At 37.7% G+C, this 12,897-nt stretch overlaps 2 protein-coding genes across 4 annotated transcripts in view; both read right to left on the reverse strand.

Annotated features, from left to right (window-relative positions):
• The window catches only part of tefu (Serine/threonine-protein kinase tefu), a 41,507-nt gene extending 37,516 nt beyond the window's left edge, over window positions 1-3,991 (reverse strand). Inside the window, exons 1-2 of one of the 3 annotated variants that reach the window (XM_065217665.1) lie at window positions 3,976-3,991; window positions 3,649-3,803 (exon numbers count right to left, since the gene is read on the reverse strand). The gene's annotated coding sequence lies outside the window, so the exon portion shown is untranslated. The other 2 variants (XM_065217664.1, XM_065217663.1) reach the window with 2 other exon arrangements.
• A 3,351-nt stretch (window positions 3,992-7,342) lies between these two features.
• Window positions 7,343-10,889, reverse strand: LOC135697858 (syntenin-1-like). The gene is made up of 3 exons (XM_065217718.1): window positions 10,635-10,889; window positions 8,255-8,711; window positions 7,343-8,188 (listed from the first exon to the last, which is right to left on the reverse strand). Exons 2-3 carry the CDS (start codon window positions 8,699-8,701, stop codon window positions 7,634-7,636), a joined length of 1,002 nt encoding a protein of 333 aa, XP_065073790.1. The 5' UTR covers window positions 8,702-8,711; window positions 10,635-10,889; the 3' UTR covers window positions 7,343-7,633.
• Between the last annotated feature and the right edge of the window lie 2,008 nt (window positions 10,890-12,897).

Below are 12,897 nucleotides of genomic sequence, written 5' to 3' on the forward strand. Positions count from 1 at the left end.
CGTCACGATAGGGGGGGAGGGGGTAATTTTTTGCTCGATTTAGCGTGACATAATTAATGCATGGGCCCTAAAGCAAGTGTGGGAACCCAATGTTGAGTATAATCTTATTGACCTACTTTTGGGTACAACCTAAGAAGAAGAGAAGACAATACATGGGTGAAAACGAACCACTTTTCTGTCAATTCTGGAATCGAGATTGGAATAACTTTTCCTAATGACTTAGACAGATAATCGATTTTTCCAATTTTGACAAGTTGTCTCTTTATAAATTCAAGCTCTTTAGTGCCGAGATGAGTGAAAGGAACTTATTTTTGGTTACTTTTTTCTTACCGATCAGTGAAAAATTTTATACGAATTGCAAACAAGCAAATTAAAACAACTTTTACCCTAGCTTTTACCCGTTTTACCTACTTTTGGGATCCTGCACTATAGTCGACCGGTGGAAACTAACGATTTAAATCTGGCTCACTGCTTGACTAGCCTATTGGTTCCAAGCAAATCGATTAACGTACCCCATTATAGTCGAAATTATAGTACTACACCATGTTTGTTTTGATTCGCTATGAAGAGTTTGACAAGTCTAATAAATAATTGAAATCTCTAATTCACCTAATCAATCATAACCCATGCATTATTAAGTACCTGTACGTGTTTCAAGTACTTTTGACTTTGACCTATAATCACAAACGAAGTGACAGACAACTAACTGGCGAAGAAATCAATTAAAATATGTGGTTCGCTGTAATAGAATTTTCTTGGAAGCTTGTGCCATCATCCACCAGATGGGATAGTATTTTTGTTTTGGTTTTGCACAAAGCTGATTTTGTGTACAATGACTCTTTGACAGTGTGGAAAGAGTGTATCATTTTGTCATTTTTTATGCATTTCAGTTTTGAGTAGAGTGAAAGATATCGAACCAAAACATTCTAGTACATTTGGTGAAAATGCTAGTTCAATCCAGTAGTAGTGTTGCCATGTGGTACAATCCAGTAGTAGTGGTGTTGCCATGTGGTACACTGAAAAAATGCAATAGCAGGTTAGTTACCAAAGTTTTCGAGCCGCTCCGTCTGTCACTTCGTTTGTGCTATAATTATCAGATCACCTTCACTCAAGCGCAGCGCTATTGTATATGTCGCTTGGATTCTGACAAAGTTGCCAGTTTTCTTGATATGATGTCTTCGCTAAAATGCTTCACTTTGAAGTTAGTTTCCTGCTGATTTTTAAATTATACAGGGTATATGCTCCAACTATGTTCACAGCCTTCCACTATGTCGCACCATAAATATACGTATGGGTATGTCACAATAGAACCACGCCATAGTGGGAATCCCGAGCCATAGTTTAAACACTTATCCCAAATCAAAATGAAGCTCGTATAAGATTAGTTACAATATCATGTACAAAAATGGTGTTTAACATTGTTCAATGCCCAACGTCGTTGGGGGAAATGTGGTATAGGTTTTATTCGGATTCGGTCATTTGGGGTAATGTAGCACAACCGGTGCAAATGCGTTAAAATCTTAAGAAAAATCAAATGTTTTCCTCCATTTTTGGGCTAATTTTAAAGTTTCGAGTATGCAAATCTACTTTATTTTAGGACCGGTGAAAAATAAATTTATCTAGTTTTCCACCACTATTCCGGCATAAACCCCATACCACAGACAAACAGACATAACACATTGAATATTTCGCACTGTAAAACATCGTCACTAAAACATTACCGCCATCTGTTGAGTATACTGTGGTGGGTAGTACCATAGAGGTAACTCTAAGACTAGCAGGTCCCGAAATAACGTGCTCAACTTTTTGGCTCAGCTCTGGTACTCTCTTCGGTCCCAAGCTAATCGATTCACCCCTCGAAACAAAGGAAAATCCACTAACCCCTCATTTTATCTGTCAAACTTTCATAGCGAATCAAAACAAACTATAGTGTAGTACTGGAATTTATACTAGAATGGGGTACGTTAATCGTTTGCTTGGGACCAATAGGCTAGTCAAGTAGTGAGCCAATTTAAAATCGTTAGTTTCGTATTGATTGTTGGTAGTACGCTGAACAGATGGCGGTAGTGTGTAAACGTCAAACGCAAAGGAATTAACTATGCGCGCTGCAGGTGGCAGTACTACCAACTAAGATACTTTTAAATTGACCGTTAAATGCATGTTCGATGAACAACTTGCGAGTGTTATGTCTGCTTGTCTGTGCCCATATCGCAACTATAGGTACACGGCGAATGAGTACGACCCAAATTTGAGTTTAGTTCACTCATAATCGCCAAAAGTGCAGGAACTCAGCGATGAGTAAATTTGTCCCATGGTTTCCTGTGGAAAACCTTAAAAAAAACTGCCGGAAAATGAGAAAAATTTTATTCAGTCTCGGAATAGTACCAATAAACTGAGTGAATCCAATCTTTACTTTTCTCAAATTCGGGAATTTTTCCCTGGAAAAACCTATGAAAACATGAGACAAATTTTACACATCGCTGAGTTCCTGCACTTTTGGCTATTATGAGTGAACTAAACTCAAATTTGGGTCGTTTTCATTCGCCGTGTATACAACTATTACTGGAACACCTACCCTATCAAGAGCAAATTTTCATTATGTCGTAAGTAACATTCGCACCGATCCGAGAAAAATAAAGTTTTGTTTTGATGACCGAAAAGTTATTCCTATTTCCAATTAAACACATATAATCTCATAGTGATAGCCAGGCTTGCAATTGCTCATTACAGCTAAAATGCTATTTTTCGTAATTATGAAACAATGAGATACTAAAATGATAATTTTTATTTGTAAGATGCAAGAAGAGGTGGTAAAGTTTGTGTATGACTTGTAAAATTGGTCAATTTTGCTTTCAGAAGGTCAAAATTAGCGATTTTATTGCTGATTGCTCGCTCATCGCGTTGCTCATCGTTACAGCTAATCGCTAGTTGGGACCTTCTGAAAGCAAAATTGACAAATTTTATATGTCATACACAAACTTTGTCACCTTTTCTTGCATCTTACAAATAAAAATTATCATTATAGTATCTCATTGTTTCATAATTACGAAAAATAGCATTTTAGCTGTAATGAGCAATTGCAAGTCTGGTGATAGCAATGTTTAACATATTCAGCCGGGTTTTAATCATACAATGGCAAATCGCTAGCTTTTATGCTAAGAAATACTGGTTTTTGAGTCAAAAGTTATTATACGTCGTTTGGTGGCCCCTATTGTTACTTAAGTCAAAGTGTATTTACCAGGATATTCGGGAGAATTATCAATTACGTCTCCTTACGTGGAGCCCATTCATCATTTTAGGACTACCGAAATCAGCTTAGCAACAAACAGTTCGATTTATTCACTTTAATAATGAGAAAGCGAAACGACGAACGTACACTTTTCACGGGCTTCTCAGCGCTGTTACTTAAGTCAAACGGCATCTCCATAGAAATTGGGTGACTTAAGTAACATTGAAAACTATTTTGATCGAAAGGTGATTACGTCAAAAAGCAATTTGACTGGTAAATAAATTTAAAAATGGGATTTGATCCTATATTCGGACAGTATATAGTGTAATAGCAGGAGAATCGATTGACACTGATAGCTCGACTTTGTTTACCTTTGTTACATTCGACGTAATGAAAATTTGCTCTTGCTATATACTTACCGTCCCGTTCAGATGCGTAAAAATCTCCAAAAAGCTTCCAATATCACCGGAAAAGACTACACTACTCCGTCCAGAATCTTTGTTCTCCTGCTATAGTATCCAAGGTTATATCCAGCATAAAACACTACCAACACAACTGTGCCTCAAGAGTAACACTATTGAAAAATGTTAGAAAAAAAACACAACCGATTTTTGTCTGCGAATTATCCGAAAAACTTTCAACGAAAACGCTTCTGATCACTACTTGCGTGTTTTTGGTGCTTTGCTCAGCCAGCACAAACAAGAAACAAATCGGTATAAACAAAAATAATTCTAATGATTGATTACACCTGATTGTGATTGCCGCGGATATTGACCATTCTGACGTTTATAACACACACACTTGCATAATCCCATTTTCAAGTGTGAGGTTTGTTATCCTCATTTTCGCTCCAGCCAAAAATGTTGCTTTGTAAATGTAATCCTCACTTTCGGACTATTAATACAGAGGGCTTTAATTAATACTCATGCGCATACAAGGTCTACGCCAACAGGCAGCTTGCTGGTGTTAGAAGCAAAAATGTTGTAAACATTGCTGAACATCTGCGAACAGATAGAAATACGTCACTACCAACAGAGATTACTGACGTTTATCGTATGCACACTATGTCACGTATGCGTATAGAGATTGCTGACGTTTATCGTACGCACACTACGTCACGTATACGTATACGCAAAATGTTTTCATCGGGAAAAAAAACTTCATAGCGGAAAATTTTCCCGATGAAAACAAATCACTGACACAATCATACTTTAGCAATCTCTATACGCAAAAATTTTGTTTTCATCGGGAAGAAAAACTTCATAACCGAAAATGTTCCTGTTGAAAACAAATCACTAACACAATTACACCTTAGCAATCTCTATACCTTATATAAACGTCATTACACTCAAAGATAAATTAAATCAAAAAAGCTTAAAAAGTATGCAGATTCCCGCTTCACCTTATTGAGCAGTAGTCATGCATGATTAAATTCGAAATAATCTTTCCAGTATTAAATTTTATTCTTTTTCAATACTGATATATAATCAAAAAAGATTAAAATTCAATCAAAAATTATTAAAATTGAATCAAAAATGATTAAAATTTATTAAAAAAAAGATAATCTACAATCTAATCAACCATGATTAAACTGGGATTAATAACAATTGCTTAATTTTTAGAAAGAGAAGATTAATTTTTAATCATTTGATATGAATAAACTGAGTTTAATGTCAAATTGATTAAATTTCAAGCAAAATGGGAATAGTTCAATGTATCAATATAATTATTATACTTACTTTTCATTTAACAGAAAAAACAGCTGTCGACAACGAGGGCCTACGAAATGAAAAATTATCACGCGAGGTATTGGTGAATCGAAGTAGAGGTACACTCAAAAACATTGCAAAACAAAGAAAGATTCAAATTATTTTTTTTTAATTGGGTTAAAATCTTGATTTAAAAATCGAGATGAATGTCTACGGGATCGATAAAAATATCGTTGTGCTCAAAAAACGAAGCTCTATCAGATGATGTACAAAAATTGGTATATTTTTCGAAGTTAAACAACGGGTTTTTTTTTTCAGTATACACAGAAAAAAAAAGTTGTTGAATATTACATCCAAACTGCTGCAACCAGGTCAATCCATCGGTTGTGTAATATAACGTTGTACGATGTACATAGAACTAAAGCACAACAATCCTTATTCTTATTTCAAACCTATCAACATATTTAACACACCTTTCCTAAAACATTACTTATTCGTAAGCGCCTGATTGAAGATATGACTGCTATTGACATTGCATGTAATTAACAAATATACTGAATAGAAAGATTTATTATACAACTCTAAAGGCTAGTTGCCTCCCTAAGCGGACCCCCGCGTCCTATCTCTTATGTTAATTAACTTTCTGAATTCTCTAATTGAAGTTAATTTGATGATTATTTAGTCTCATTTAATAAATAACTGAAATCTCTAATCTACCTACACAACCATAACCCATGCTTTTAAACTAAAATTTAACGTGTTCCAAGTACTTCTGGCTTTGACATATATTAATTATATCTTTGTTCGTCCCAGGTGACACCTTGAAGTGACAAAAATGCTTCACTTTGAAGTTAGTTTCCAAGCTAATTTTAAATTGTTTATTGTATAGGGTAAATGTTCCAATTACGCTCTCACGTTTCCACTATGTCGCACCACAAAAAAACAAATGGGTATGTCACAATAGAAGCACACCACAGTGGAAATCCCGAGTCATAGTTCAAACACTTATCCAAATCAAATGAAGCACATATAAGATTAGTTACAATACCATGTACAAAAATGGTGTTTGGGTCGTATGAATGCTTTTCGTACGGGAGAAGTAAAGTAAACGCTTTTATTCATACGACCTGTTGTTCCCTGAGTAATTCCCTTGCAAACCCAAATAAATCTATCTGCGTAAATGAACAAAATAAGAGTGATTTGCGGCAAAACCCGTCAGGATCGCACCCAACGTCAGTGCCTATACGTAAGCGTATTACGACGCGGCTCTCAATCAAAGGAGTAACAAGTGTGATACTATCACTGCTGGACTAGATCTTTGGTTTTCTTATGCAGTGGTTCATCAGAGAGGGGAAGCTTAGTAATCCCCATCGCCTGTCCATGGCGCCATTCTATCGCGGCATGAGCCAGCAACGCCGGCCATAAACCAACCGTCTCCAACACTCCACTAAAAAGTATGAAATTAAGCCCGCCCACCACCAACAAGGTGCAAAAACTAGCCAAGGGGAGGGTCTGAAGTTTTCTTGAAGTTCCTGAAATAATATTGAAGTTATTGTAACTGTCAAGCGGCGCCGCTGGTGTAGTGGTAAGCGTGATTACCTCTCACCCCAGCAGGCCTGGGTTCAATCCCAGTCGGCGCCGCCGGGATGTTCTGAGGCATAACATCTCTGATCACGCCTTCCTTCGGAAGGGAAGTAAAGCCGTTGGTCCCCGGTTCATGAGTTGATGGGTCGATAGGTAGGGTCCAGGTGTGGGAGCTGCCTTCCTGGCGTCGGTAGCATTGGTGCTCAGCACGGAAAACAAGATCGACGGAAAAACAAATCAAGAAGAAAAAAAAATTGTAACTGTCATGAAGTTCTCCATTCTTCATCAAGTTCGCGAAACGCTGATCTGAACGTAAATTTTTATGGATGCTAACAAACAACCCGAAAGAACTAATATTCATTTATTTTATATTGAATATAATATTTGAAAAAGTCTATTTAACATGATGAGTACAATATAATCTGAGACAGCAAGCGTTTTGTCTTTATCGTTGGTTGCTTTATGTGTTAGGATTCGCTAATTGTAATATAACACTTTGAATGATGTCCAATTGGAAAAGGTCGCGTCAGATCGATTCATCATTTGACGTGGAACTGCTATCTTGATGAGTTAAAATGATTGAAATCAATAAATGAAAAAGGGACGATCCATTTATTATGTCACGTTAAATTGAGGAAAAATTACTCACCCCCCCCCCCCCCCCCCCCCAGCCCCCCTTTCGTGACGTTTTTCCTATACCTAATGCATGGGTTGTCACAAAATCATAAACCCATCCATCCTCCCCCCTTAGAGCGTGACATAATATGTGCATCAACCTAAAAGGATATTTCGAATAAATTCATACAGAGTATACATCCGAACTGATTAAATGTGCATTATAATAATTGTATAAGTATGGCATATAATAGGTATAAAATATGCAACGATGGATAACAGGTTATTTCTTTTGTAAAGAATATTTTCGTCGTTATCCACACAATATGCGATTTTATGGATTCTTGAGTGCAATTCTACCAATCCTTTGTGCGTAACTCTTCAATGTAAGATTCTGTCAAAAATATTGTAATCAAACATTCATAGTTTGTTATCATGCAATAGTATAAAAGTGGAAATTAACTTCTTTTTGGCATCTATGTAAATCACTAGCTGTTTAGAAATCGGGCACCGAGTGGTCCATTTTGCCCCTAATGAACGAAGTGGATATTTTTTTCATCATCACATCGTAGATCATAGTCGGGATTACTGTCACGGTGATGATCTGTCCACCAACCGCAATCAACTGGAAGATTTCCTTATCCTTCATCCCAATCACATTCTGTCCATTTATTTCGAGAAGCTGATGCTCTATCAACAGTCCATTGCGCGCAGCAGACGAGTCTTTTACAATAGCAGTGATCTTGCCATTGCTAAACTGGAAACCAACATTTCCCGAAGAATCTTTATGCAAAGTGACGGCACGTTCGAATGGGCGGTCACGAACCACCAGGGAGATATTATTCTTGTCGCTCTTCTTGAGCAGTTTGTGAACGTCATCCACCGAATAACCGGCAACCAGGGTTCCATTAACCTGCAGAATTTGATCTCCAAATCTAAGACCAGCCAATGCCGCCGGACTGTTCTTCACCACGAGGCATACAAATACTCCCTTATTGATGGCTTGCGCCCTTAGACCGATCTTCTTATCCGAATCTTTGCACAGAACCAGCTGCAATGAACCAAAATATCTTTAATGTGAGCTGATTCGTCAATCTCACAAATAAATTTCATTTACCTCGCGTATTCCGTTTGTCACTTGCGCACGCTGCAATCCTACCGAACCTCCGGAGACCGGTGCCACCATGTTGGCATTGTTGATGGTTGTGATCGGGGACACTTCCGGTTGATAAGCAACCATCCGAGCATCCCGATTTAGATATTCAGGCATGTTGGCAGCAATTACTTCGCGACTCAGCTCTAGCCCCAAATAATCTGCCAAATCCGGGTAAACAAAATCCGACTTCTTGGCTGGTTCTTTGTCACTACCGCTGCTGGGAGCGGTTGCAGCAGATGGCAACAGATTATTGAGTAAAGCGTACGGATTCGCCGTGTAAGCCGGAGGTGGGTCCTGCTGCACATTGTACAGCTGTTGTTGTTGTGCTGCTGCGTTCGAAATGGCAGCATTCTGCGATTGCAGGATCTTATCGACCTGCATATCCTCGAGCGACGGGTACAACGACATTTTGAAAGAGCTATTAGAAAAAAAAAACATTATTGCAATTTTAATAGGTTTTTGGTGGGATTGTGCTACATTACTCCGAATGTCGTTTCCCCGAATCCCATAAAAATTTATATCCCATCACTTCAAATGTACAAACACCGAGAATTAATACAGATACCAATTCTTGAATACTATAACTCTTTACAATTCGATTTTCAATGCCATTCGACATAATGGACGTTTGACTTTAAAAATGGGAACGTTTAAATAGTAATATAAAAACATGCAACGAACGATATATTCTCTTCTTAAATAACATATTTGAAGAAGTAATAATTCCCTTCTTTATCAAAATATTCAACGAAGGATATTTACCCTATTTTATTTGAATATATAAAGAATTGAATCAAAATATTCAAAGTAGAGCTCATTCCTTTCTTTTATCAACATATTCGATAAAGGAATTATTCCCTTCTTTATCAAATTATTTAAAAGAAATGTACCCTTCCTTATTAAAATTTAAACTTGCACTACAGTGTTTCAGAACAGCTAGGTTCTTAATCGTGTGCAAAATTAAACATAATTTCTTAACAGCTGCGGCACTTCTTAACCTATTATTTATCGTCAGTTCTTGAAGTTCTTGAGCGCTGATTTTTTGTATGAAGGTGCATCATGTTCCAGAGAATCATCGTTTTGCAATCAATTCTTTAAATTTTTATTCACGTCTTGACCTTGATGCGTTCCGAAACCTTCAATTCTCCTATGACAGATGGTTTACTGTTGCACTGTTAATAGAGATTTTCCCTTCTTTCAGATGATGTATACAAACTGATAAATTTTTCAAAATAAAAGAACAAAAAATGGGAACTAATTATCCTCGTTTTCCCATAGTTTCCGATATAAACTTCAAAGCGGGAAGGATCGCACGTGATTTAGAATCAATTTAGCTGGGTGGAGTAAAATCGATATTTTGAGCCACCCTAGTATATATTAACCGTAGACAATCATCCTGAACTGTCTGTGGTTATGACCAACTTATGGCACTTATGGTGACCAATCAATCTGGAAATCAAGCTGAACAATGCATTAGGCCCTAAGTAACAGTGACAGATACCTTCGTCGACTGTATTTTTACATCTTCACGGCCATGTTAAGGCATTCCCAGATATTTGCAGCACACAGATCGACGAAAGAAACTATTATCTAGCTTCTAATACGACAAACACAACAAGAAACTGTTCTGTGCTAAGTTATTAACGAAAGAGAAAGTCAATGAAGAGAATCGATCAATGTTACATAGGACCTAATGCATTGTTTGGCTCGAAATCTTTTCTCAATTTTATTGAGAAAGATTTGGAATTACGCTTAGGTTTATGAAATTATTGAAAGATAGAAGTCAGATGCGCTGAGGGGCTGAGAAAATCGGGTCAATACTGTAGTCTGTTTCGCATACCAATCTTAAGTAGCCAAGTTCGGGACAATTAGATTAGAGAGTGACTCATGCACCTGAAGTAGGATTTAAATTTCCCGTGTGTTGCAATCAACTGCAAAGCAACTAAAGCGAAATCAACCGGTGACCGGTTAAATTTCAACGGGGAACTGCGCTACACTAGGATGTGAGCTACGCACGAGCCCTTACGGACAATACGCTATGTCTTATATTCATTTGATTACTATAATCAACAAGCCAGCCAAATAGATAAGGAAGAATAGGAATGTGTGTGCTAGCTTAGTGCTTCCTTCACTTCATTCTGATAATGGAGCGCTGTCCATTTTGTTAAAAAGTGCTTAGTTCACACACAAAACAGCGCAGACACAAGAGAATAAACAGACCATCGCGAAATCTGGAGCAAAATACCGCTCACCAAGGTCAAACAAAAACTACTTCTGTTTTCAAATTTAAAACAATTCAACAACTCTTAACTAATGTCGTTTTCGTTTTTACTTTACTCACCTGAGCTGGACGACAAAGAAGTTCTTTGTTTAACAGTGGAGAAGTTGTTTCCAAAATTCCTGGCTAAGTAGTGTCAGAGGTTGCTTCCCAAACAGTGGAACTTTCTTTCTTGATAATTTATGTTGTATCGCAAACTACCTTTCAATGTTTTCCGCAACTTTGAGAAATATCGTGGATTGCAATGTGAACACCAGATAACTAATAATAACTCTTCGAGTGGAGTTTTTAAAGTCTTGATCACTCACAGATTTTCAGCTGTTTTTGCGTTGATTGGATGATTCATACTACGAGTGAGCGAGAATAAACGAAGCAGAATCAGTCCAACGCAATGTAAACAGGGAACACAGGGGAATTGGTCGTCTCTTTCGTTCTTTCGCTATTTAACTGGTAAAAGGAGTGTGACGTCAAATTCTCAAATTGTTTACATACACATCACCGTTTAAAGCGCAAAATGCAAAAACGATAAACGATATTGGCGTTGACGGCGACTTTGTAGCTCTTTACTCCTATGGTAAAATCCGTAAGCAAACATCAGACTGTGCGTGGAACATGGCGGACTTCGTACTATCCTTTCACTCCATCGAGAAATCCCTTAAGAAACTGTCAATATTTTCTAGAAGGGACGATTTTTCGACGGTGCCATCCAATGAGCTGGATTACCGAGGTGAAGCAATCGGTTAAGTTGTGTGAGTAAAACCCCTGTACGATACAAGCAATTAGTGACGTCACTACTTGCGTTTACGTTGATTTTTTGGATTACTAATACAACCATATTTCACGATCTGCTTTACCTCTTTCTGTATGCTTGGGTGCCGTCAACGCCAATAAACAAAAAGAAATTATAAAATAACAACTACGCATCAAGGGGTCCAGCAAAACTCAATGAACCGTTTGAAATGTTTCAATGCACACTACACTCAAAAATAATAGTAACACACTTTGACTATATGTTTTTAGTATTACTTCTACGTGAAGTCAACGATTCACGCAGAAAAATGGATTTTTGTTTCAGGGCCTAATGTATTTTGTTATTGATTCAAACATATTGTATCACTATTTCAACAAAACATGTTTTTGAATCAACAAAATGGTTTTTAGAATCAACAAACAGATTATTGACTCTACAACCGGTTTGTTGATTCAAAAATATTTTTCTTTGAATTAACCGAATAATATATTTGAAACAATATCTAAAATATATTAGGCCCTGAGTCAAAAATATATCCATTTGAACTTAAAACCCATTTCTCTGCGTGTTTACATAGTTCAAGATGCTAGTTTCAAATAACAGACTGTAGTGGTAATTTTTATACGATAGATGGAGTAGATGAAAGCATAGAGTTGATAGTTCCGTTAGAGTACGGCAGTGTGAAGATTGCATATAGATATTAGAATAGCGAGCTAGAACAACTTTTAAGGAAGGTACAAATCGGTTTTTTCATCTCTCTTTACGAAACTTCCCCTTTGGAGAGGGATGGTGAGGGGTGTCCCCCCCCCCCCTCGCCACCACTGGCAAAAAGAGATGAAAACCGACCCGCTCAAGTACCAACTGTGTGTTTGAAACAGTTCTACCGATTTTTACCGCACTTCAGTTGTTATTTGAAGGAAGGCATCCAGTCGTAGGTTTGGAAATTGTAACTATTGTTTACCCCTACCACGATATGTGCTCCTGTCATCGTCGACTTGACGATCTCGAGGGGACACGGGTGGGGTAGGTGCTGCTACCATAGAGGTAACTCTAAGACCACTGGGTCCCGAAGAAAATCATTATTATTTTTGGCTCACTCAGTACCAGAACAACGGTCCCAAGCAGTCCCAAGCTATTTCACTCACCCCTGCATGTTCTGCATGAATCCACACACCCCTGATGTTATCTGTCAAACTTTCATAGCGAATCAAAACAAACATAGTGTAGTAATAGAATTTCAACTAGAATAGGGTACGTTAATCGTTTGCTTGGGACCAATAGGCTACTAAAGTGGTGAGCCAATTTAAAATCGTTAGTTTCGTATTGATTGTTGCTGCTACTTCATCTTTTGACCGGATCAGAAACACCACAGTAAACCGCGTCCAGTCATCGATAAAAGTTGTGAAGTATCTGTCACCATCCCAACCAGTTGGTGTTACTGGCCCACAGACATCGAAGTGGACCAGCTCCAGAACCCGACTCGAACGTCGCTCCTCTCGCAGAGTGAATGGATTTCTGGTTTGCTTCGCTGCCATGCACGGTTCGCAAATAACCGAAGATTTGTCACCACTGTAA

This window comes from Ochlerotatus camptorhynchus, unplaced genomic scaffold (assembly GCF_037179485.1).
Source record: "Ochlerotatus camptorhynchus isolate MF236.1 unplaced genomic scaffold, CSIRO-AGI_Acam_v1.1 ptg000078l, whole genome shotgun sequence".
NCBI lineage: Eukaryota > Metazoa > Arthropoda > Insecta > Diptera > Culicidae > Ochlerotatus > Ochlerotatus camptorhynchus.